This window comes from Fusarium vanettenii (assembly GCF_000151355.1).
Source record: "Fusarium vanettenii 77-13-4 chromosome 4 genomic scaffold NECHAsca_3_chr4_2_0, whole genome shotgun sequence".
NCBI lineage: Eukaryota > Fungi > Ascomycota > Sordariomycetes > Hypocreales > Nectriaceae > Fusarium > Fusarium vanettenii.
Window position 1 is genome coordinate 460,189 of NW_003315879.1, and position 21,313 is coordinate 481,501.

Genomic DNA, 21,313 nt, shown 5'->3' on the forward strand with positions numbered 1-21,313 from the left:
AAGACCGAGACCGAGACATTGACTTCGGAAGCGAGCCGGGGAAGGAGGGTGACTGGAGAGTCTTTGCCAGACATGGCATCGCATCGCATCGCGTCTATCGTATCTGTCTGACCCTGCTGCACTAATGACTGGCATCAACATGGAGGTTGGCGTCGACATCTGACCTGCTGCTCCATGTCTTTGCTGGGTCATGTCTCAGATGACACTAGAGGCCATTCCCTCGCAGCTATCTCGCATCCGTCTGGCGGGTTCATCCTGCAGCTCGTCGATCACGATTGAAACACATGTTGGGCGCGCTTGTTGAGACGTTGGAGGTTTGGCGCGCTTGGGGGCGGTGACTTGGCTCTAGGATAGTCTTGGTGACAGGCAGGGGCCATCACCGCCAGTTGAAATACAGATGAACGTGTTTTGGATTAAAATCCCATCATGTTTGGAGTAAAGAGATTGATGGAGCATCGCCAAGATCAAGGTCTATCCGTGTATGGGATGAAGCTGCACGACTCTCCTTGGACGCTGAGTGGTCGGGGCCTCAGGCACAGGCAGCTGCAGCGGCCCGAACGGGCAGGCGCAGGCTGGACCTCTGCCAGTGGCTCTGGGCAACAACGGGTACGGGTACGGGAGGTACCGTGAATTGAGAGATGATGGATGCTTCACCAATTACAATCAACTCTGTCTATCTTCATTATAAGTGTTTGCTGATGTGAATGTATTCACATACAAAACCAACATTCTGTTTGGCGGTCAGAGTCAAGTTATTGGATCCTTACCAATCTCTCCCCGTCTCCTGTAACCTCTCCCGCGCAAGACAAATCTCGCGGTGCACGCATCCCGTCTGCATGGCCCCCATCTCTTCAACTCGATGAATCCCGGTCAACCATGGAGACTCCGAATAAAAAAAGGCCTCGATGGAACAACGACCGAGTCATTTTACAATTCGTGCGTCTCACCTCCGATCCGTCGCAGCCCCCGTCGGCCGCTCGTGCTTACACATCAGCCATAGGATTACGACTGCTTCTACGCCCAGGTCTTTGAGAACAAGAACCCGGCACTCAAGAAGCTACCGGTGGGCGTCAAGCAGAAGAATTGCCTGTCAACATGCAACTACAATGCTCGTGCTCTTGGCCTCAAGAAGCTCATGTCGGTTTCCGAGGCCAAGCGCTTGTGTCCGGAGCTTGTCCTGATGGATGGTGAGGATCTCACGCCATTCCGCGATACGAGCAAAATTCTCTTCAACTATTTCAAGACCTTTTCGTGGAATCACAAGGTTGAGCGCCTTGGGTTTGATGAGGTCTTTATGGGTATGTTGTCTCGCCAGGCTTGCTTAAAATAGGTAGTCTCAACTAAGGCCACGACCCGCCAGATGTCACAGATATCGTCGAATACAACCTGCTTTGCCTCAACAAGGCATCCCTGGCAGACTCGTTCTTTTGCCTTTCGAAACAAGATCCGGAGCGGGGCTTTCAGTGCGATCTGACTAGCATCGCGGGCTGTGTCCAGGACACAGCCTCCCAGGACCTTGACACTGAGAGTCCCGCTTACCTGCGCCTCCTCCTTGGCTCGCATTTTGCCCAATTCTTGCGTCTCCAAATAGAAGAGAAATTTGGGTTTACGTCAACTTGCGGCATAGCAACCAACAAGATGCTCAGCAAGCTCGTGGGTGGCAATAACAAACCGAGGAACCAGACGACGCTGCTGGCCTTGACCCAGGACGAAGCTATCGCGTTTCTGGATGACCATAAACTTAGAAAGATACCTGGTCTGGGCTTCAAAATAGTCGAGGTTCTCGGGGGTCATGTGGGTGCTGACATGAGTGCGGCCATGCCAGAAATGCCAGAAATGAGAGACGTGCCCGTGACTGTAGGCCAAGTCCGGCTTCATCCCAACATCTCACCTGGGATAATAGAGACTCTACTCATGGGTCCTGGTGCTGAAAAGGGTGTAGGGTCTAGAATATGGGGTCTACTTCACGGCGTCGACCCGACTGAGGTCAAGGAGGCTAGCGACATGCCAAGCCAGATCAGTATCGAGGACACCTATAAAGGCTTGGAAACTGTCCCGCAGATTACAGAAGAGCTCCACAAACTGTCTTGCTCGTTGGTTAGGAGAATGAGGGTGGACCTGCTGGTTCCCGATCAGAACTCTGACGTTCCAGGTTCTCAAAGATGGATCGCCCGGCCAAAGACGTTGCGTCTCTCGGTCAGGTCTTGGGCACAACTACAATCAGCCCAAAGCCACAATTCCGGACGGGTTTCTAGATCAGCACCCCTTCCAAACTTCGTCTTTGATGTTAAAGATGACATTGATCGCATCGCAGAGCGGCTCGTTTCGGAGTCGTTGCTCCCACTTCTGCGGCGCCTTTCGCCCGAAAAGGGGCACCGGTGGAACTTGCAGATGCTCAACATTTGTGTGGCGAATATGGTGGCCGGTGCAGCGGATGACAAGACGGGAGCAGGCAGGGACATATCTGCCATGTTCAGGCGTCAGGATGAAGTGCTGAGGCCGTTCCAGGTAATTCCAGATCAGGAGGATGAGGTAGAGGAGCCTGCGAGATCGGAGGATGAGTGTGACGATGGCGATGAGGAGGCGACGGGTTGGAGCATGGAGGAGAATGTTTCATGTCCTATCTGTGGACATGCGATCCCCCCGTTTGCTGTAGCGGCGCACCAGAGATACCACGAAATGGGAGAAGAATGAAGTTGTCGTGACTTTGTGCCATGTGTTCGGTCTGCCGCATGGCCATGACAAGGACCAGCCAACATCGTGTACGCACTCATTCAACCGAATCAAATCGAGAATGATGTCAGGCACGTCAAGATCGGATACCGGTCTTTCTTTTTTCTCATGGGCAACGGCAGGCGAGTCGATTCGATTCGGGGCAGGCCCTCTTCCGTCCGGTGTCGTGCTCACCGATGCTTCTACCGAAATTTGGTTACACAACACCATGATTGCTTGGGTGAGCTGGCACCTCGACTTTTCACGACGTACGGAAAACAAGACCGAAGCCTCCTGCGTCACTAATGGGTGTCGTGGTGCTATGGGAGTTTGGGTCGAGCTGAGTGTTGAGGGAGCTCGTAGTTGAGATTCGAGCTCAGCAAGGCTGGTTAGAGCTATACGTAAAGCTATTGACATTTACTATGTATTTACAAGGCCTATGTAGTCTTCTTTATCCCTCGCTTAGCCAATGGCCGAACTGAACAAGCTCCGTTCCCTAGTCGCACAAGTTGCGGAGATACAAGCCCCCTATCTCGCCACTTGCTTGTCAGTAGACTAGTCAAAGAGCCGTGACGAGTATCGACAAGCATGAATGAAACCACGAACAGACATTGTAGCAAACAAATTCACGCCCAGAGTTTCACTGGCGGAAGAGAGTTGGGTGCAAGTGACTCGGTCTTTGATGACTCTGACCAAGCAATGCTATCTCTTACACTTCACAGATCAAAGCATTGAATGAATGACGACCTTGGATGCATCGTACATTGTGAAACTCCCTTATCCGCGTTTGTCCCGTAGAGAGGCAGCAGAAGAGAGTACCAGAGAGCCGGCAGCATCATGTGGTCACATCCGGCAGCCAGCTGGCAGCACTGGCAGACAGCCGGCAACGCAACGCCAGCCCCAGCCAAGGAAAAGGACCAGAGAGCTGGTGAAGCATCAAAGGTGCACCGCATCGCCCCGATATTCTCTCCTCTTCCACTCACCTCGTCTCCCTCCTTCCGATCCTTCCCTTTCACCTGTCACTCGCGGCTTCTGGCATACCCAACCAGATATTGGGGCAACCACCCACCCACCACCATCGCATCGCACCTTCCATCATTTGATGTGCGGTCGTGCCTGCCTTTACCTGCTTTTACTCTCTGTCTTCTCTCCCCTTTCTCTCCTCTCCTTCTCTTTATTCTCCCTTGTACCTTCTGTTTATCGGCGAGTCCGTTGCTTCCTTCCTGTTTGCGTTCTCCTCCCATTGTCTCCTTCTTTCATTCATTCATCCCAACGGAGAGAGACCCTCTCCTCCTTGTTTACGTCTTCTGTCCGACCCTCTTCAATCTCGTGAATGAGATGACTTCTATTGGCAGCAACTCGGTTTGCAGGAGAAAGAAGTACTGGCTGCTTTTCATCTGATGATGCAGCTTCTGCTTCTCCCTGGACTTCCAAAGCTCGACCTTTAGCAACTTGTTCGCCCTTGGTCATCGAGGTTCTCGCGATAACATCATCTTGATCACTCAGAGTCCTTCCGTTATTTGCCTACAAGAGTCTACAGACGATCGGTCGTCTCCATCAGTTCAGGCTCTCGCATCTCCTATCTTTGCTCAGCACTACACCAACTCTCCTACGACGGCGGCATCATGGGTCGAGGCGGTCGAGGAAGTCCGGCTCCTCGCCGTCCCGTTGACGTGACCGGAGCTATCTCACCTGTTGAGAGAAATGATTTGGTTACGCTGATCAATGCTATAACCGAGAAGCTTCACAACGACATCAGTATCATCTTCGATTCTCCTCCCGTTACCCCCATTCTTGGGGATCAGGACATTGGCCATCACCAATTATTGGCCCTGTCACTCCGCAACACAAAGGAGAATGCCAACCCCAAGCTTTCGTCCCAAGTCAAGAGAGCAACGCAGGTGCCTCAGCCAAGTCCCAAGGTAACCGAGTCTGGAGAGAAGGGAGATGCAGAGATCACGCCTCAACTCAGGGAGCTCAAGAAAGAGGCTCTCCTCTTCTACCGAAAGTGGCAGACGATCACCATGCAGCGTTTCCGGGACTTGAGTGTCATGGAAGCCAATGCTCCTCAAACTAATATTCGTGGGCGTGGGCGTGGCAGTACTCGAGGTGTAAGAGGTGGTCGCGCTGGCCGCGGTGGCAGAGGCGGTCGTGGAGGGCTTACAGTGACAACTGGCAAGTCGGAAAATGAAACTACTGGTTCGTATACATTCTACTATTTCTTGGTTCCAACTATACTTATAAGTCATGGAAACTAACGCGTGTTAGGCCCTCTCAAAACCCCCTCAAATCACATCGACCGTGACCTATCTCGTCGATTCCCACCAATCCCGACCTCGCTCTGGACACTTCCCGTTGAGAAACGAAAGCTTTTGCTTCATATTTCGCTTCTCATGGTACTTTCACTCCAAGAGTACAGCGCCTACGCCCGTCTCCTTCTTCTCAACCTCACTTCTTCTCTGAACCTTCCGTTGAAGTTCCTTCAGGAGGAAGAAAAACGCATTGCGCAGGGATTGAGTCAGCTTGCTGTCGACGTGGCCGCCGAGCAGGCCACTGAACAAAAGCAAGATGAGACCAAGCCTGTTGGGAAAACCAAGGCGCGCTTGGCTTCTATGACCGGACCCTTTCGACTCGGAGCGCAGCTCATTGCTGCAGGTATTGGGACTACCCACGGCGGTCATGGGCTAAGACTGCCTGCGGCTGCGGGCTTGTTGGGGCCCATGTCTGACAATGGCATTGCTGCAGGCTCGTTGTTTGGAATCTATGGAACGAGACCGACTGGCAAGATGATCGAGTCATTCTCTCGTGAGATCCAGGACTTTGGCATTGTTCCCATCCGAGGCACGCCCGAGGACTACGTGGACGCCAAAGCCATCCCAGCCAAGAGCCGACGACTCCGAGTGATCATCGCGGTAAACGGTTGGGTCACCGAGAAAGAAGACATTGCTCGACCCTGGAAGTACCTCGGTGACCATGCAGAGGTTTACGTCCTGCGGTGGGAAATGAGTGCTCTTCAGAGTCTGGGAGGTGCGCTTGAGACTGTTGTCCGAAGCTCAGCGTGGGCAGTAGCAAAGAAGGCCGTCACTTCGCGAACCAGTAAGTCATAACCTCAGAAGTACGAGCAAGCCGGTCCTAACATTACTATAGTATTCACGAGTCTCATTGAGGCATCTTGGCCTGCAGAGCTTATGAAAGTCAGCAAGATAATCGACAACCCCTGGAGCATCGGCATGGTTCGCGCTGAAAAGGCGGGTGTGGTGCTTGCAGACGCCATCATGCGCAGCAAGATCCAAGGTGATCGTCCCGTGTCTCTGATGGGTTATAGTCTGGCGGCTCGGGCCATCTATGTCTGTCTGATGGTCCTAGCTGAGCGCCGTCAGTTTGGCATCGTCGATTCGGTCGTGTTGATGGGCACACCTGCGCCCTCCGAGAGCCGAGTTTGGTTGACGCTGAAGAGCGTCGTGTCTGGCCGCCTGGTCAATGTCTACTCGGAGAGTGACTATCTTCTTGGCTTTTTGTATCGCACTTCGAACATCCACTTTGGTGTGGCGGGCCTTCAGCAAATCCAGGGCGCGGATGGTGTTGAGAACCACAATGTTAGCGACCTTGTGAAGGGACACTTGCGCTATTCGACCCTGACTGGCAAGATACTCAAGGATATTGGCTGGGAGGACTTGAGCATGGACGCCTAGAAGGCGGACAAGCCACGCAGGACCGCTTAGAATGAGGTAAGTGCTGGCCGTCATGCGAGGTCCCAACGGGGAGGTATCATTGCTCGGGGGTAGGCAGTTGGGGAAGAGGAAGAGTAGCCTTTTAGTTTGATGCGAGGATGAAGCTTTGTGTAAGATTAACAGTTAGCCAGGACATTCTAGGTATGCGTCCGTATGGCTCAAGCACAGATATAAACGTCTTATGTAAAAACCAGTCAAGCCCAACCCAGAGTGCACAGCACCACCGCCCCCTCGCTCCTTGTATGCTCGCTCATGCTGATGGATACCATATGCTTACTCCAGTGTATGCCTCTCTTTCTCCCCCTCTCTTCTGTATGCTCCAGACAAGAAATGCGAACCAAGCAAGGCTTCGGGCCAGATTGAAACAGCCCGGGGAATCCAAAACACGTGTCTATCGGGGGCGCAATGTCCTCTTTTTTTCTCTCTCTCTCTTTCTTTGCTCTGCTCCATCTTTCTTCGAACAGGCTCACCCTTCAATCTACCTCTTCTTTCCCTTGGGTGGCTTCTGTTTGTTTGTCCCTTCTCGTCGACATCCCTTCCCTTCCCTTCCCTTTGATCTTGTCGACTCCATCTCGTGGCCGGCCAGCTATACACCACTTTTCGTTGCTGAGGTGGTCGTCATCCTAAATTACAAACGTGGTATCGTACATGGTGATTTCTCCCTTTATTTTCCATTCTTCATCTTTGTCATTGGATCACCCCCCCTTCAAGGCTACCTTTGAGCGAAAAAGGGGGAGGTGTCACACCATTATGTGTATGGGTTTCAGCATCACCGACGGAAGGGGGCTGCTGGTTGGATGATCGGCTCCGAGCTCCCGGGCTCTTTGCTTCCATCAATAAAAGAAATGTTCTCCTGTCGCACATTCTATGTCTCAAGTTGGAGGGGTGGTGCCAAGCATGCTGGGAACCTGCTTTCGGATCAGGCCACGGGCGCCTCGTGGCTCGACACGGGGCATTCCCTGGATGGAACGGGGTTCCCGCATGAGAGACCGGTCGAGGCGGGCGGGAATACGGGTCACCACAGATCGGTACTCGCCCGGGAAGTTGCCCTTGGGCAGTGGCACTGAGGCTGTCCGCCAAATGTGGTCGGATGTGTCGCCAAGGAAATGCGGCACCTTGCCGCCGCGGTTGGGAGGAGCAAAGCTGCCGGCGTGCAGAGAGGCACCGTGAGAGGCTCGGATGGTGGAGAGACGGGAGAGACCTGTCGACAGACCGGTCCTGCCTCGGGCTCTCTTGGCCATGATGATTTCGTCGAATAGACGGATCGCCGATGCATTGGCGGGGTGGATCTCTCGGTCATGAATAAACTCGTTGAAGCCTTTTTAGTTCCAGATTAGCATCAGACCGTCCAAAGGTTAAACATATGTGACGTGGCTTGACTTACACTGTGTTTCTCGCATCATGACAGCGTAGTCGTGCTGCTCGTACGGGAGACTCTTCATGAAACCCTCCATATCAAAGGCGTACAGCTGGCCATTGCTCTTTTGCTGACGCGAGGGCCGTCCAAGATATTTGCGGTATGTGTACAACAAGCTCGCCTGGCATCGGACAAACGCCGCCCGGACGCGGTCTGCATGGAAGGCCTCGGGACAGACAACGGAGACGTGGCCGAGGCATCTGCCGTGGGAACAGGTCTTGCAGGCATTGCACATGTAGATGCCATCTCCCTCGGCGTGTTCGTTGCAGATGGTGCAGATGGATGTGTTGTCCCTGGGGATCCAGTTGAAGCAGTGGCCCTCAACCCAGACAGTTGTCTCCGTGTTCCGCACAGGCTGGATCTGCATGCTGGGCATGATGGTTGACGCGGCCAGTGTCGACTGTGCGTACGTCGAGGGAGCGTAGCCGCCGCCGCCGCCGCCGCCATATCCACTTCCGCCGTATCCGCCTCCATAGCCTCCTCCGAACGATGTCTGGGAGTCCACAGAGATGGCCGAGATGGACAGGTTGGCCTGGTGGCCATTGAGGAACGGGAGGCTCGGTTTATGGAATGGCTGGTGCTTATCCAGGCCAAAAGACGAGCTGCGTCGCATCTTCTCTTCTCCGAAATGTCCTGATCGCTTCTCTCGGAGGGTGGCTGCAAGCGCAAACCCGGAGTCGCTTCGGGACACTGGAGTTGAAGGCATGGGAGGGAAGTTCATCGAGACTGGAGACACCGAGGACTGCGGGCTGGTCTTGCCAGACTTGCTAGTGCTGGGTCTGTCCGATCTGCCATTTTCCACCAAGGCGGTAGCAAAAGCATTGAAGACTGGCGGCTGGATCTCGTTTGTCAGATCCGCCTCTCCAAAGCCCGAAGAGTTCTGAGACACCCACTTGCCCAAGGTGCTCTTGGAAGTTGGTGACCTGAAAAGGGCGCCATTCTCACTGGAGAACGCATCGTAGGGGAATGACTCCATGGCATATGGAGGAGGTCCTGTCGTGACACCATATCGAAGCTTGTGTGGCGCCGCAACCTGCAGCAGGGACATGAGTTTCCTGCGGGCTTGACGTGGGAGGCGGACCGGCTGCGAGGTGGCATCGATGGTATCCTTGTCCAGGTCGACCAGGACATAGTCATCCTCGGGCAGCTCGATCTTGTCGTATCGTCGCTCAATGCCTACAATATAGGGGCAAGGCGCCTCGAGGGCCGACAAGAGTCGTGCGGGAAGAACAGGGATGAAGATGCTCGCCCACTTGAGTGGATAGAGCAGATTAGCCAAGGCATGACATGCAAGGTGCAGCATGCTCGTGTGAGACGAGAGAAAGATGATGCGGGATTCCGACATGGCGTACTCGAACAGCGCAACAATGTTCTCCAGCGACAGACACCTGAACAGAGCATAGAGATCAATGGTTCGTGAGCCCGGGAGCTCGTTCTCGGCCTCCTTTCGAGCATAGAGCCGTAGCTCTCGAACACCCAGCTCAACCTGGGTCTTGGATCCCAGGGGGTTGAACGCCTCGGTGCACAGGTTGACAACGTACCGCTCCAGGGGCTGCCAGCGCCCAACCTTGGGCGAGCTCGGGGGTATTCTCAGCACACCGCCGTCTGTCATGGGCGTGACAATGGCCTTGAGCCATTCCTTCCAGAACGACATGTTGGCCGGGTCTCGTCCCAGAATACCGTAAGCACGAGGTGTCCAGAGTCCGCTCTCGCCGGTGGTGAGGCCCTCAATCTTGGATGCAGCACCATGTCTCAGGGGCCGAAGCATATCCGTCATGAGGGTGATCTTTTCCTCCACCGTGCTGATCTCGTCTTCAAGCCTCTCACGCGCTGGAGAGCCTGATGGGATCGTGGGCAGCTTGGCGAGAAGCTGCGAGAGGTGTGTCCGCTCACCAGCCAGTCGAACTCCCAGGCTCGCTGCTAGCTCTCGCTCCTCTTCAGACATGTGGCTCTGTCGCCATTGCTCGCACCTTTGTTCCACCTCCTCGGCGACGTCGGCAGTCAGAGCAGTCCAGATGATGATGGTAATACCGTACAGCTTGCTGTTATCGTCAGAGGTCATGGTGAAGCCGTGCCATGTCGATCGTGGCCGATCATCCGAGGACACAATCTGAATGTCGTTGGGAAAGGCAAACATCGGCACGTAGTCGGGGAATTTTCCACGCCTGGAAATCTCATCCATAGCCTCCTGGGGAGGATATCGGTCAAGTAGAACAGGCTCATATCGTCGCTTGAGGGGGTGCATATCAGGATCGGTGTTGAGGGGCTCGGGCGGTGGGATCACAGAATTATAGTTGCTGAGACGCTTCGCGGTACGGATCGAGGCTGCATCTGCAAGTTAGCCAAAGTTACAATACAAAGGATGGGGCGCACAAACAGGAGCGCCGAGAAGATGTAAAAGACGAACCTGCTCGGCTTGCACTCGCTCTGGTGCTGGGTTGCTTGCGCAAGCTGTTCATGTCCCTAAAACTCATCTTGCGGCGGATGCTACCCTTAATGCTTCTGAGAGGACTCAGTCTGCCGCTATCGCTCTCCTCTGCTTTGATCCTCTCGGCTCTAGGGTTCACCATCGGTGCCCGAGCCTGGACTTTTGCGCCAGCACTGAAGGTCAGATCCTCGAGAAAGACCTCGCGCTCGGCCGCAAATTTGACAAGGGCCTTATCAAAATCAAAGTCGCCCATGAGCATGGAACCTTCGCCCAGGATGCCGCTGGGGGTACCGGTGGAATTGGCCCCTCCATTGGTTGCACCGAAGTTGGGGGGATTCACAGGGCGAATAGTGGCGCTACTGCGGTTGCTCTTGGTGTTGCCGTCGTTCTCCTCGAGTGTGTGCACAGAGAATCGGTCGGTGAGAGATATCCTGGAGAGTCGGTTGGAGGAACTGTGCCGCGAGTGTCGTGCGTTGACCCTGGCCTGGGAGCCGTTGGCATAATCATCTTCAGGCTCGCCATCCTCGGCGATGGTGGACTCGACAGGAACGACGGGGACTGGCTGCGACGCGGGGTCGTGGATGGACACCGACTCTACGCCGGCGATCCAGAAATAGTCGGCGAGAGGGGTCGAAGAGTTCTCCATGACATGTCAATTGTCGCTATTAGGCCGCAAATGGGCAAGGTTGGAGTAATCGGGGGTCGTGAGGGCGGAGAGCGGCGGGGGAGCAGTCGTCGACTGTGCTGCTCGTCTCGCTCTGCTCTGGTTGGGGTGTGAAGAGGTCCGCGACCGACAAATTTCAGGTTGCTGGGGTTTCGGTTAGGCCATGGACGACAAGACCAGCAGCGAAAGACGGATTATCGAGCGAGGGCGGCAACGGCGGCGGTAGGCGGTAAGGTAAATTCAAGCTTGAGCGACTTACTCTAGGCGACGGGAAGCTCTATGCTAAGTCTGGCTGGCAGAAAGAACTCGACTCGATGCGGACGTGGACGAGGAGGGGCCAAGGTCGAGAAACTGGCGAGGTGAGCCAGTCGCCCAGCGCCGTTCGTTCGTTCGTGAGCGAGCCAAAAGTTGGGTCTGGGGCGAAGGGTTCAGGTTCGAATGATGCAACCCAAACAACAGCAACAGCCCAAGTGAGAATAAGGCACGACACGATTAACACCGGGAATCCGAGCCGAGTGAATAGGGAAAGGAAAAGAAGAAAGAAAGAAAAAAAGAGAAGTTGATGATGATGGGAGAATGAGATGAGCCCGGGCGGATAGAACAGGAGAGAGAGCGAGAGAGACGACGAGGATTTGGCGTCGATCCGTCAGTCAGTGCCAGTGCTGGGCCTGCTGGCTGGTGCTTGGTACCTGCTTGGTACTGGTTATAGGTACCTACTGCCTGAGCTCGACCCGGACGAGGCCTGGCTGGGACGTGGACGCCCGTGGATAGCAGATGGATGGGTACGGGGTACTTGGTGGCAGCGGTATCCGATACATCCACGTCCAATCCACCCAAGGCGAACAAGCAAGCCTGGGCCATCAGAAAAACGACCGGGGTGTCTGACGCAGGGTGCCTTCTTTAGTCGTAAAATGGCGGATTGTAGGGTCCAGTTCCGTCACCTCTTGGACGCCTTCGGCCTCTGGGGCTGGAGCAACGGCAGCCCGGGCATTTAGGCGACTGATAGTCCAGGGGCTTCCCGGGAGGGCTTCTAGGGGCAACCACCCACCAAGAGCGTCCATACCAAGTAGGGCTGCAGTGTGGTAGGGGGACCGATTTTAGGGGACCACTGAGAAATGCGCCTGGCACCAGTCCATTGAGGGCGTGATAACCTCCTGGAGTGAGCTTCCCGTCACCCACCATCCATCATCAGTTAGGGCCAACCACTGATGAGACTCACCGCTGGGTTCGGGCTCTGGGCACGGCAGCATCACCACCACCACCACCCACCACCACCACACCTAAACACAGCGCATACCTGACAAGGGGCCAATGCCTTTACACCATCTGCATCCGAGTCAGCAGCAATGGCCGTCTCGTTCCCGTCGCCGTAAACCCTGAATGAAATGGTACAGTGTCGGAATGTATCCGTGCCTTTTCTGACGGTTTGATATCCGTAGGCGGCCGCAACCAAGAAAATGGGCGTCGATCTTCAGAAACACGCCGTCCCTACGCACCTTTCGATGATGCATCCATCCAGATCACATCTGCCCATCCAAACAGTGCAGCCCAGCACTTCCGCTTACCAACAACGTACAGTACCGACCGTTCTGCTGTGCGGTGCCGCCTGCGCCCGGCATCAGGTAACCCCCCAAACCAGCTCGATCCAGGTACCATCAGCCTCAGGGGGCCAAGCCAAGCAAGCAAACCTTTGCGCCAGCGGCTCCACGGGCCATGATGGATTTCTGTGGTGCTCCGTTGGTGCATGCATTGGTTCTCACGGCCGGGGTCAGTCATGTACCATGGTCCATGGCTTGTATCTCTCGTGTGGGCGCTTCTCCCCCACCAACCCGTTCAGTTCGAGGTACCTGCAGAGTCGCGCGTTTATCGTGCGGCAGAGGAGGTACCTCATTCTGTCTCGTCCCAGTCTGACCTCCATGTCTTGTCTTTCCCCCATGGACGAATCCCACTTGGTCTCCGTCTCGGCTCCATCAGCTAAGGCAAAGGTGCTCCGTGAGCTGAGCGAGGTGAGCCAACATAGCCAGAGGTCATGACGAAGTTGGTTGGGCGATGGAGTTGGTTGGCCGTTGGATATGGACATATAAGCCCCAAGTTTGACCCTCTGAGATATGCTTGATCGTGACCATGAGACCATGCAACGGATACTACTCTGCGGATGATATGAGCGTCAACCGCTAGTGGGTGCACCTACGACTGTTTCCGCCTCTGCCTCTACTTCTGCATCAGCGACACTAGGAACATGCATGCTTTGGGCAGTAAGTCGGCGAGACGGCACCCATCACGGCTCGATGGCTCTCTCAACCGATGAGTTGTTCGTCCTGGGCTATGACTCCCTCGCGCCCGATACGGCCCTGCTTGGATTATGGTCAGCACAAAAATAGGTGTGGTGTGGTGCGCTGTCGTTTCGAGGCAAAGCCACACAGCACAGCACAACACACAGGTTTGCTTGTGGTTCCGGATCACTGATGAGAAACTCCCTGCTTTCACTGGGATCCAATAAGTGATTAGTCGACCGACAGCACTACGATGCAGTTGTGGTTGCAGCGCCGGGTGCAGTAGCAGAATCAGGAGCTCGTACAGGACCCATATTTCCGGGTCCGGGCCCGGGCTTGAGTCCCAGTTTCTGCTCCCGTTGCAGGCAGGCAGATCTGAAGTGAATGGAAAGGGCAGGCAATATCACCCCGGAACCACGGTTGGCGCGACGGCTAATGCGGTGCAGTGCATTAAAGTATTGAATAAGGCGTCGTTTGTGCTCCTTTGGGAAATACAACAAGAAATGGATGCATGATTATGAGCCGGATGCTGAAACCCGGGGTGGGAGATGTGCAGTGCAGTGAGTGACTGTTGTTGAACCAAGTCTGGGTCTGGGTCTGGGCATGCCCTGTCGTGCCTGTGCCTGTCCAACGCTCCTTCCTGCCTGCCTAGGAAATCGACTTGCCAATAAAAACCCGATTGGAGCTGGCTGAGCGCCTCGGCTGGCTAAGTGCGCAGGTGGGCACGCAAGGCGCTCCTTCCCCCATCTCAATCCCACCCTCACCGTTCTTGTGCAGATGGGGACGCCCCAAACGCTCCGTCGACATCAAAGACTGTGTCTGTCTGGCTGGCTATGGATTTGCAGCTTGTGCTTGCATGGTCGTCCTTTCCTCTTTCGCTTCTGTAATATTTGCTTTTTTTTTTCTTACTGTGCTTTCGCTTCCTTCCTCCATTTCGCCTCCTTTTCGCTATTTTCACCTTCTTTGCTTCTTCTTTGGAACAAACTGTTGAAGGCAGCTGGGCCTACGTCAGTTCTAGTCTAACGAGGCTAACAGCCGACCCCCAACCTAGCGCGGTGGGTTGATGATGGCGTCCTTTTTTCATACCGCCCCTCGACTCTCTGGCTCCCTCTCCGCAATGACAGAGATGACCCAGGCAGCCAAAAGCAGATAAAGGAAGTGAAAGTACACAGTACTTGGGCTTCATCCCGCGGATGTGAGGCAGTAACTTGCTTGTTAGCTTCATCTGCTAAGCAAGGATAAAGATGAACTGAATTGGGCTTTCTGCACGTGCGTGCGTGGGCAACCATGACTGACATCCATCCCAAATCCCTGATCGACGTGAAGTTGCACGAGGGAGGCAGGTACGTCGTGGGATAGTCGCGCTCGAGGGACCCAAAGTCGATAAAACCCTGCAGATCACTTCGAATTCGGGCATCTCCTGCCTCTTACACGACGCCTGCTTGAGGCACAGCGATGATTGGCCAGTCTTGTCAGATACTGATTTACAGAGCAGGTGCTGCTGAGCTTCTCTGTCTACGGAGCATCCACGGAACCTCAACTCTTGTTGCATCCGATGTTGCTCTTCAATACGAGCCCTTCTCCTTTCTTTCTGACGCCGCCCCTGTTATCTCCCTTCTCCCATAATCCACCTCATGTGCGACCTCGAGACCGTGGATAAATCGGGCACAGAATCGTTTGAGGGGCCGCCGCCGCCGCCGCCGCCGCCGCCCTCGTCGGTCCTAGTCCAGGGGCTACCTGCACCCAAGACAGCCCGCCCAGCCCAAAGAGCGCGCCAACGCCAGGTCGCCCTAAGCAATGCGCCCCTGACGGGCCCTGGTGGGAATACGAAAGCACGAGCCAGGCTCTGATGCAGGTACGGAAGACGCCAGAGACGCAGCGCAGCGCAGCGAGACACGCGAGAACGAGACCGACTCTCTCCACCCATGGAAGGATGATTTGTTTGTGTACATGGTTCGTGTTGTCGGCCAATCTGATCCCCTCGTCGGCCTAGGTCCGGCCAAGGAAACAGTATGGATATCGGGAACAGAAACAACAGCCTGGGGACATCAAGACGAACAACTCCCTTGTCCCGATGCGATGGTCCAGGCTCTCTCCCACTGCCATCCCGTCCGTCACCTTGACGCCTCAATTGGCCTCGGCCTCGTGGAGTCACAGGCACGCACACGCCTCCTATTCATCTTTAGACGCCAGTCGGTAATCGGATTGGCCGCCTACCAAGCGCGCCATGGTGTTGTTTGAAAGATTGGATTCTCTGCCATGGCAGCCAGACCCGACCAGATAGCTGACCAGGCCATTCTCTCCAGGTTGAGTGAGCCACGTCTCCTGGCCTTCTATCTCTAGTGCTGATAAGTCAGTGTATTTTGGACACTGACAACTCATCCTGCACCAAGAGGACCACCACACATGGTCCACCAAGCTGTGTGTCTTGCTGGATCAACCACGTGGTTTTTGTCCCTTGAGCATTCTTTTTGATTCCTTGTGCTTCACCCAAAACTGCTCATCCTGCTGCATCTGCGCTAATCAAGGCACTCTGTTCGCCCGTCTGGGTAATCATGCTCATGCACGTCTCCGCATGAGGTGCGCTCAAGCACACTTTGTTCAACCTCTGTCTACCTGACACAAGACGGCGCGCCTCAAGATCGTGGCTGCGCCCAAGTTTCCGATCATGGCAAACCACTACCTATGCATATCTCTGGTCTGGTCGCTGATCGGCGTCGGATATCCATCGCGTCGTCTTGTTTCAGGTCGCTCTCCACGTTGGACCGTGTGTTACCCTTTGGTTCCCTTCCCTTGCGGGTATCAGAGATCTTAGTGTGAGGCCCTGTTTCGCTTGGTGTTTGCTCACCCCTGGTAGATCGCCGCCGCACCGTTGGAGGCGAGTCAGTGCCCTTACGGATATCCCAGTCTCCGACTCTCGAGTTGTGCACTTTCTTGCTCAAGGTTGAAACAATGTTGTCAGCGGAGAGAAGAGGATCTACAGGCAGACAAACATTGTCTCCCACCATGGCCATGACCGCCAGAACCCCTGCTCAGTGTTCCTACTACATCCCTTTTGGGAAACCCGGTCCAGAGACGTGGGATCAAGCTTGAGACGGGACGCACGACAGGTCGCATAATATCTGTTGTAATATTATTCTATTCTTGGCCACCTATGGAGTAGATTGTTAAGCATGGCATGGCATGGCCTTGTCTTCTGCAGTCCCCAGATTCCCATGCTGCTTGCTGCACGCGTCATGGCTTGTCTATTTCGTATCATATCACCCAATACCAGCAGCCGGTGGTTTGGGACGGGCTGACGAGGGTGAACCCGGCAGTGGGCTCACCACTGCCTTCAACTCCCGTCGTCGACGTACCATCCATCCCCAGTTATTCTGGCTCGACATCAGTCATCCATCCATCCATACCTTTTATATGCCCACGTACAACTGACAGAAACCCCGAGAGAGACCATGTCCTTGACGTTGAAACTCGGACCCAAGCAAGACTTACAAGTCCCCAAAAAAAGAAAGAGAGAACGCCCCATGTCTCGCACCAACTGGCCTTGTGAACCCTGTGTCCACTCCCCCATCTCTCGGCCGTGACGTTACCCCTGTCGTTTCCTTTCCCTTGTCTTCCCTGCTCGAGCCTCGAGTTAAGGTTCGAGACAGGTCAATATGCCACTGAGACCGAGTTGTCGGAAACTGGTTGGTGCTCTGCCTTTACTGTGCATCCTTCAATATCCCTACACCCTCTCTCTCCTAGCGGTTGTGCTATTCTTGTGCCGTGTTGCTGACAGTCCGAGACCTGAATGTCGCAGTGCGTGAACCCGTCTGCGCCGCGGCACAGCTCGCAGGCAGTAGAACGAGATCACGGGATTGTCCTGATGGTTCCAAGTTGAGAGGCCCGGGTCAAGGTTTGTGTCTCTGCCGTGTCGCCTTCACCGTGCCACTCGCGTGCCCAGCTTGCCGGTTGACAGGAATCCTCGGTTACCCATCTCGCCCCTCCAGCCAATGCCCAGTGACCCAAATATGATCCTCCCGTCGGGTGTCACTTCAACGTCGCCTCCCGGCGTCCCGGTGCCGCTGCTGTCCTCCACCACGAAACACACCTGCTCCACCTCGCCCGGGTGCAGCACCGGCTTGGTGCTCCCGCTCGCCTCCCAGTTGCAGTCGCGGTACCGCAGTCCGGGCTCTGTATCCAGCACCACCTTTTCCAGCTGCACCACGTCCTCGCTGCAGTTCTCCAGCTGTGCTTCAAGCGCCCACCGCCGCGGCTGTCCGTCGCCGGCCGCAGCCTTGAGAGGTCCGACCTTTGTGCGCACAATCAGTGACGCCTTGCAGATGAACTGATAGAGCTTGCGGAACGTCCTTGTGCGCCCACTCGTCTCAGTCGCCTCGTAGTAGCTGACCGTCACCGCCAGAACGTGGTTGCCCTCCTCCTTGAGGTCGAATGAGACGACCCTCTGCAGTGTGCCGCCAGAGTCAAGGTCCGCCTCGGGTTTGTCGGTGGGCGGACCGAGCTCGAGGCGCTGGACGGCACCTAGGCCGGGCGTCTTCATCTCGGCATCAATGCGCACATCGCGGATGTTCTTGGGTACGTCCGGCAGGAGGTCATTGTTGGCGCAAAGCGTGCAGCTAAACGTCTCGCCAACGTATGCCGAGCCGAACGACACGGGGAGGTTGACGATGGGGCTGAGGAGGAACGGTGATGGGTTCGATGTAGTTTCGGAGCGGTAAGCAAGCGATGCCGGAGCTGGGGCTGGCTTGATGGTCGCGCCTATCGAGGAGGGAGGGTCTATGGGATACTGAGTGACGAGCGAAGGGCGTGATAGTCTTGAGCAGCACCATTGCGAGTTAGACCCGAGGCATTCACATGGAGCCGCGTAAGATAGACAGGAGCATAGCTCACCGGAGGACCTTGAGGGAGATGGAATGAGGTTCCTTGACGGGATCGTGGGAGGGGTATCGCTGATGGCTCATCTTGCCATGTTGCAGCTCTAAAGCGACTATAGGGACGGCACAGAGTTGTGGTCTTCGTGTGTTATGATGATAATCTTGTCCTGATCAAAAGAGGTTGGAGTTGCGATGGTGCTCATGCGACCAAAGGTTGATCTTATCGATAAGACCTGCCCCTCACCAGCCACACTCCTTCAATCATACCGAGCTACATGCGAACAGTCCGAAGCGCTTCTCATGAAGTCTACAGATTCACTACGAGTACTAGAATGATATTAAGCAGATTAACCGTCCTAGGTCGTCATAGTTTGATGACCCCTCAATTGGGTCAAGTTGATACGGCCAGGATAGATAGATAGTCTCAACCTGTAATAGTTATTTCAAAAAACAATCTTTTGCAACCTACTAGAGAGCAAAGCGATCGGTGCGTGCTAGCTTGCACGGCGGCATCCATTCCAAACGACGCGCCGAGACTGTTCCCTAAGTACCGAGCAACTAGAATTCGCATACGAGAACCTGAATCAACGCCCTCTTTTTTCGTAATGCAAGCCGGAGCGTTTACGTACAGAACCAAGGCATTCCAACACCAGCAAGCAAGTCTTTCTTTTCTTCAAACGAGGGCCGTGGCCGTTTCTGTGAGGGGGGAGGGAGGGGGCCTGGGGGCGTACCCTTCAGAGGCCTGGAGGAGGGGGAACCTGCAAGGAGATGTTAGTCAGTTGCTGCACGCGGCACAAGATGCATTCAAGCTGCTCGAGAGTGGACGGAGTCCCACTCTCTCGGGGTTCCACATACCGCGCCGTAGCTCCCTCCAGCCGCAGGGGGAGACCCGGAGGGTGGAGGTGGTGGAGGCGCCGAGCTGGGCGGCGGAGGCGGCGGAGGAGCTGCCTCACTCGGGGGCGGAGGAGGCGGTGAAGCCGATTGCCCAGGAGCGCCTGCAGGAGAGCCCTGGCCCTGTGTTTGGGCTTGTGCCTGGGCTCCATAGTACTGCTGATACATGGCGACATAGCTGCAGAACTTGGTTAGCATCGGTCAACCGGAGTGTTGAGTCAACACCAGGGGTTTGAAAGAGGGGTACTCACTTAGCATATCCGCCATAGGCTGCATAGGGGTCTGCTCCTCCATAGTACTGGGCGTACTGAGCAGCGTAATCGGCGGCATTGGTAGGGCTGTTGACACCAGGAGGTGCCGGGCTATTGTTGGAAGCACCGCCAGAGCCAGAGCCGTAACCACCATAGCCGCCGCTGCCACCATGAGAGCCGCCATAGGAGTTATGGGAACCTCCGTGAGAGCCGCCATGAGAATGATTACGATCACCTCCATAGCGGTCACCTCCATAGCGAGGGGGGCGGGTCTTGAATTCTTCATACTGCTCCTTGACGTTGGCGATCAGATCCTCGCAGAGCTCCTTAGCCTTTTCAACCATGTTGGCATCAGGTCCGCTGATAACATGTTAGCCGACTGTGTTGATATATCCATGGAGATTCTCTTACGTGACGTGGAGGAACATGTCCTCGTCACTTTCTCTATTCGTGGCTGCTTCCAAGTAGCCGGATCCTCGGCCCTTGATCTGCACACGACAACCAGTCTCTTGCTGGATGTGCTTGACATAGGCACCGCCATGTCCAACAACCTGAGCGCGAAGGTTGAATCCATGAACGGGCTCTAGGGTGATGGGGATCTTCTCCTCGGGCCATTTGCGCTGTGGTATATGTCAGTTTGTCCATCTTACATAGTGTCTGTAGTTTCTCACTCGTCCAAATTCGTCTCGTTCGACTTGCTCCTGGTCTCGTCGGCGGAAACGTCGCTCATCGACGAGCTGGGGTAGTTCCTGCTGAATTAGCTCATTGATTTTGGCGACAGCAGACTCCAAGCCTTGCTTGGATGTGCTTGTGACGTGGAGGTAAAGCGGAGGGTTCTATGGAACTGTCAGCGGCATGTCTCTTAGAGTGAAAGCACACTTACAGCAGCTGTGGCCATGCTCTTATTAGGATAGTAATTGCCGCGAGTGGTGACATCTTGCAAAGTCAACATGAAATCCTACAACGACAGTGAAAGGAATTAATTGCGTACCAGCGCCGGTGTCGTCTTTAATCTAAATCAAGCGGGAGTCAGCAGGAGCAACGAAGGGGGTGTCGAAGCGAGCTATCAAGCTGTGTAAGCATGATATCCTCGATTCGAGTGAAGTGCAAGAGGTAATCCGACATGGCGAGTCTGGGAGGATCAGTGGATTTCAAAGAGTATTTACCATTTTCTGCGTAGACCCCTTGGTGAGGAGGTAGCGGTTCCTCAAGTCGTTCACTTCAATATCCTGGATATAGTCGCCATCTGCGACATACATCTCCCCGTTGAGCGCAGGGGCTGTCTTTGAGGAGCTTTGCGAAGTCGGCGCGGGAGCAGCAGGGGAGGATTCGGCGGGCTTGATCGGAGGGACATCGACGTGTTGGATTCCTTTGCGAGCTTGGAGCTGCGCATTGATTCTAGCCGCAGCGGCAGCTGGGGACAGGTTAGACAAAAGTTTGGAGAAAGAAGCGGTCGCGAGAGTGGCCGCGAAGCACAACAACACACGTACCAGCAGCGGCGGCGGCATCGCCAGGTGACTTTTTAGGATCAGAACCTCCATCATTTCCGAGGGGACTACGGTCCCTGCCGGGCTCAGTTCGACGCGCCGGAGGAGATCGAGAGCGACGGTCGAATCGCGAGGCCCTCTTGGGTTCTGGTTCGGTCTGGTCGAAGCGCGAGCGCTTCACCGTTCGGCGTTCGGTATCATCCATGGCGCGCGAAGCACGTGTGTGCTCAGTACGAGATTTGGCCGTCTGTCACGAGTCGTGTCTGCCCTTGTAGATCTCTAGAAAAAGATTCTATGACGAAGTATCCGCGTCGGCGTGTAATGATGCGATTCTTCGAGAGTCTGCGTAAAAAATCGGTAACCGAAGCGCTCGTGTATCGAAGTGGAGCTGTTCTCGTAGATGCGAAAAGAAAGGTTGGTTGGTTTGGTTTGATTTGGTTGGTGAGGGTCTTTCCCCAGCGCCAAAGCCAAAGCCTCACAAAGGTTGTCGTCTCATGCACGGACCTCCCGCCAGCCTTCCGCCACACGTGGCTGGTGCGAGACATGCGTCGGCGCGAAACCGGCGCCCTCGAAAGCGGGCAGCAG

At 55.1% G+C, this 21,313-nt stretch overlaps 4 protein-coding genes across 4 annotated transcripts; 2 read left to right on the forward strand and 2 right to left on the reverse strand.

Annotated features, from left to right (window-relative positions):
* Positions 1–905: 905 nt before the first annotated feature.
* Positions 906–2,694, forward strand: NECHADRAFT_92505 (uncharacterized protein; the record flags this gene model as incomplete). The annotated part of the gene is made up of 3 exons (XM_003051499.1): positions 906–968; positions 1,001–1,298; positions 1,361–2,694. 3 exons carry the CDS (start codon positions 906–908, stop codon positions 2,692–2,694), a joined length of 1,695 nt encoding a protein of 564 aa, XP_003051545.1.
* Positions 2,695–4,337: 1,643 nt separating this feature from the next.
* NECHADRAFT_38994 (uncharacterized protein) lies at positions 4,338–6,404 on the forward strand (the record flags this gene model as incomplete). Its single annotated transcript, XM_003051500.1, has 3 exons — positions 4,338–4,812; positions 4,981–5,808; positions 5,839–6,404. The coding sequence occupies 3 exons, from the start codon at positions 4,338–4,340 to the stop codon at positions 6,402–6,404; spliced, it is 1,869 nt and encodes a 622-aa protein (XP_003051546.1).
* Positions 6,405–7,315: 911 nt separating this feature from the next.
* On the reverse strand, positions 7,316–10,934 carry NECHADRAFT_38476 (uncharacterized protein; the record flags this gene model as incomplete). Its single annotated transcript, XM_003051953.1, has 3 exons — positions 7,316–7,761; positions 7,828–10,191; positions 10,283–10,934. The coding sequence occupies 3 exons, from the start codon at positions 10,932–10,934 to the stop codon at positions 7,316–7,318; spliced, it is 3,462 nt and encodes a 1,153-aa protein (XP_003051999.1).
* A 6,210-nt stretch (positions 10,935–17,144) lies between these two features.
* NECHADRAFT_37787 (uncharacterized protein) lies at positions 17,145–20,933 on the reverse strand (the record flags this gene model as incomplete). The annotated part of the gene is made up of 10 exons (XM_003051954.1): positions 17,145–18,039; positions 18,116–18,212; positions 18,951–19,168; positions 19,242–19,601; positions 19,653–19,861; positions 19,913–20,077; positions 20,125–20,177; positions 20,233–20,254; positions 20,408–20,655; positions 20,732–20,933. The coding sequence occupies 10 exons, from the start codon at positions 20,931–20,933 to the stop codon at positions 17,145–17,147; spliced, it is 2,469 nt and encodes an 822-aa protein (XP_003052000.1).
* Between the last annotated feature and the right edge of the window lie 380 nt (positions 20,934–21,313).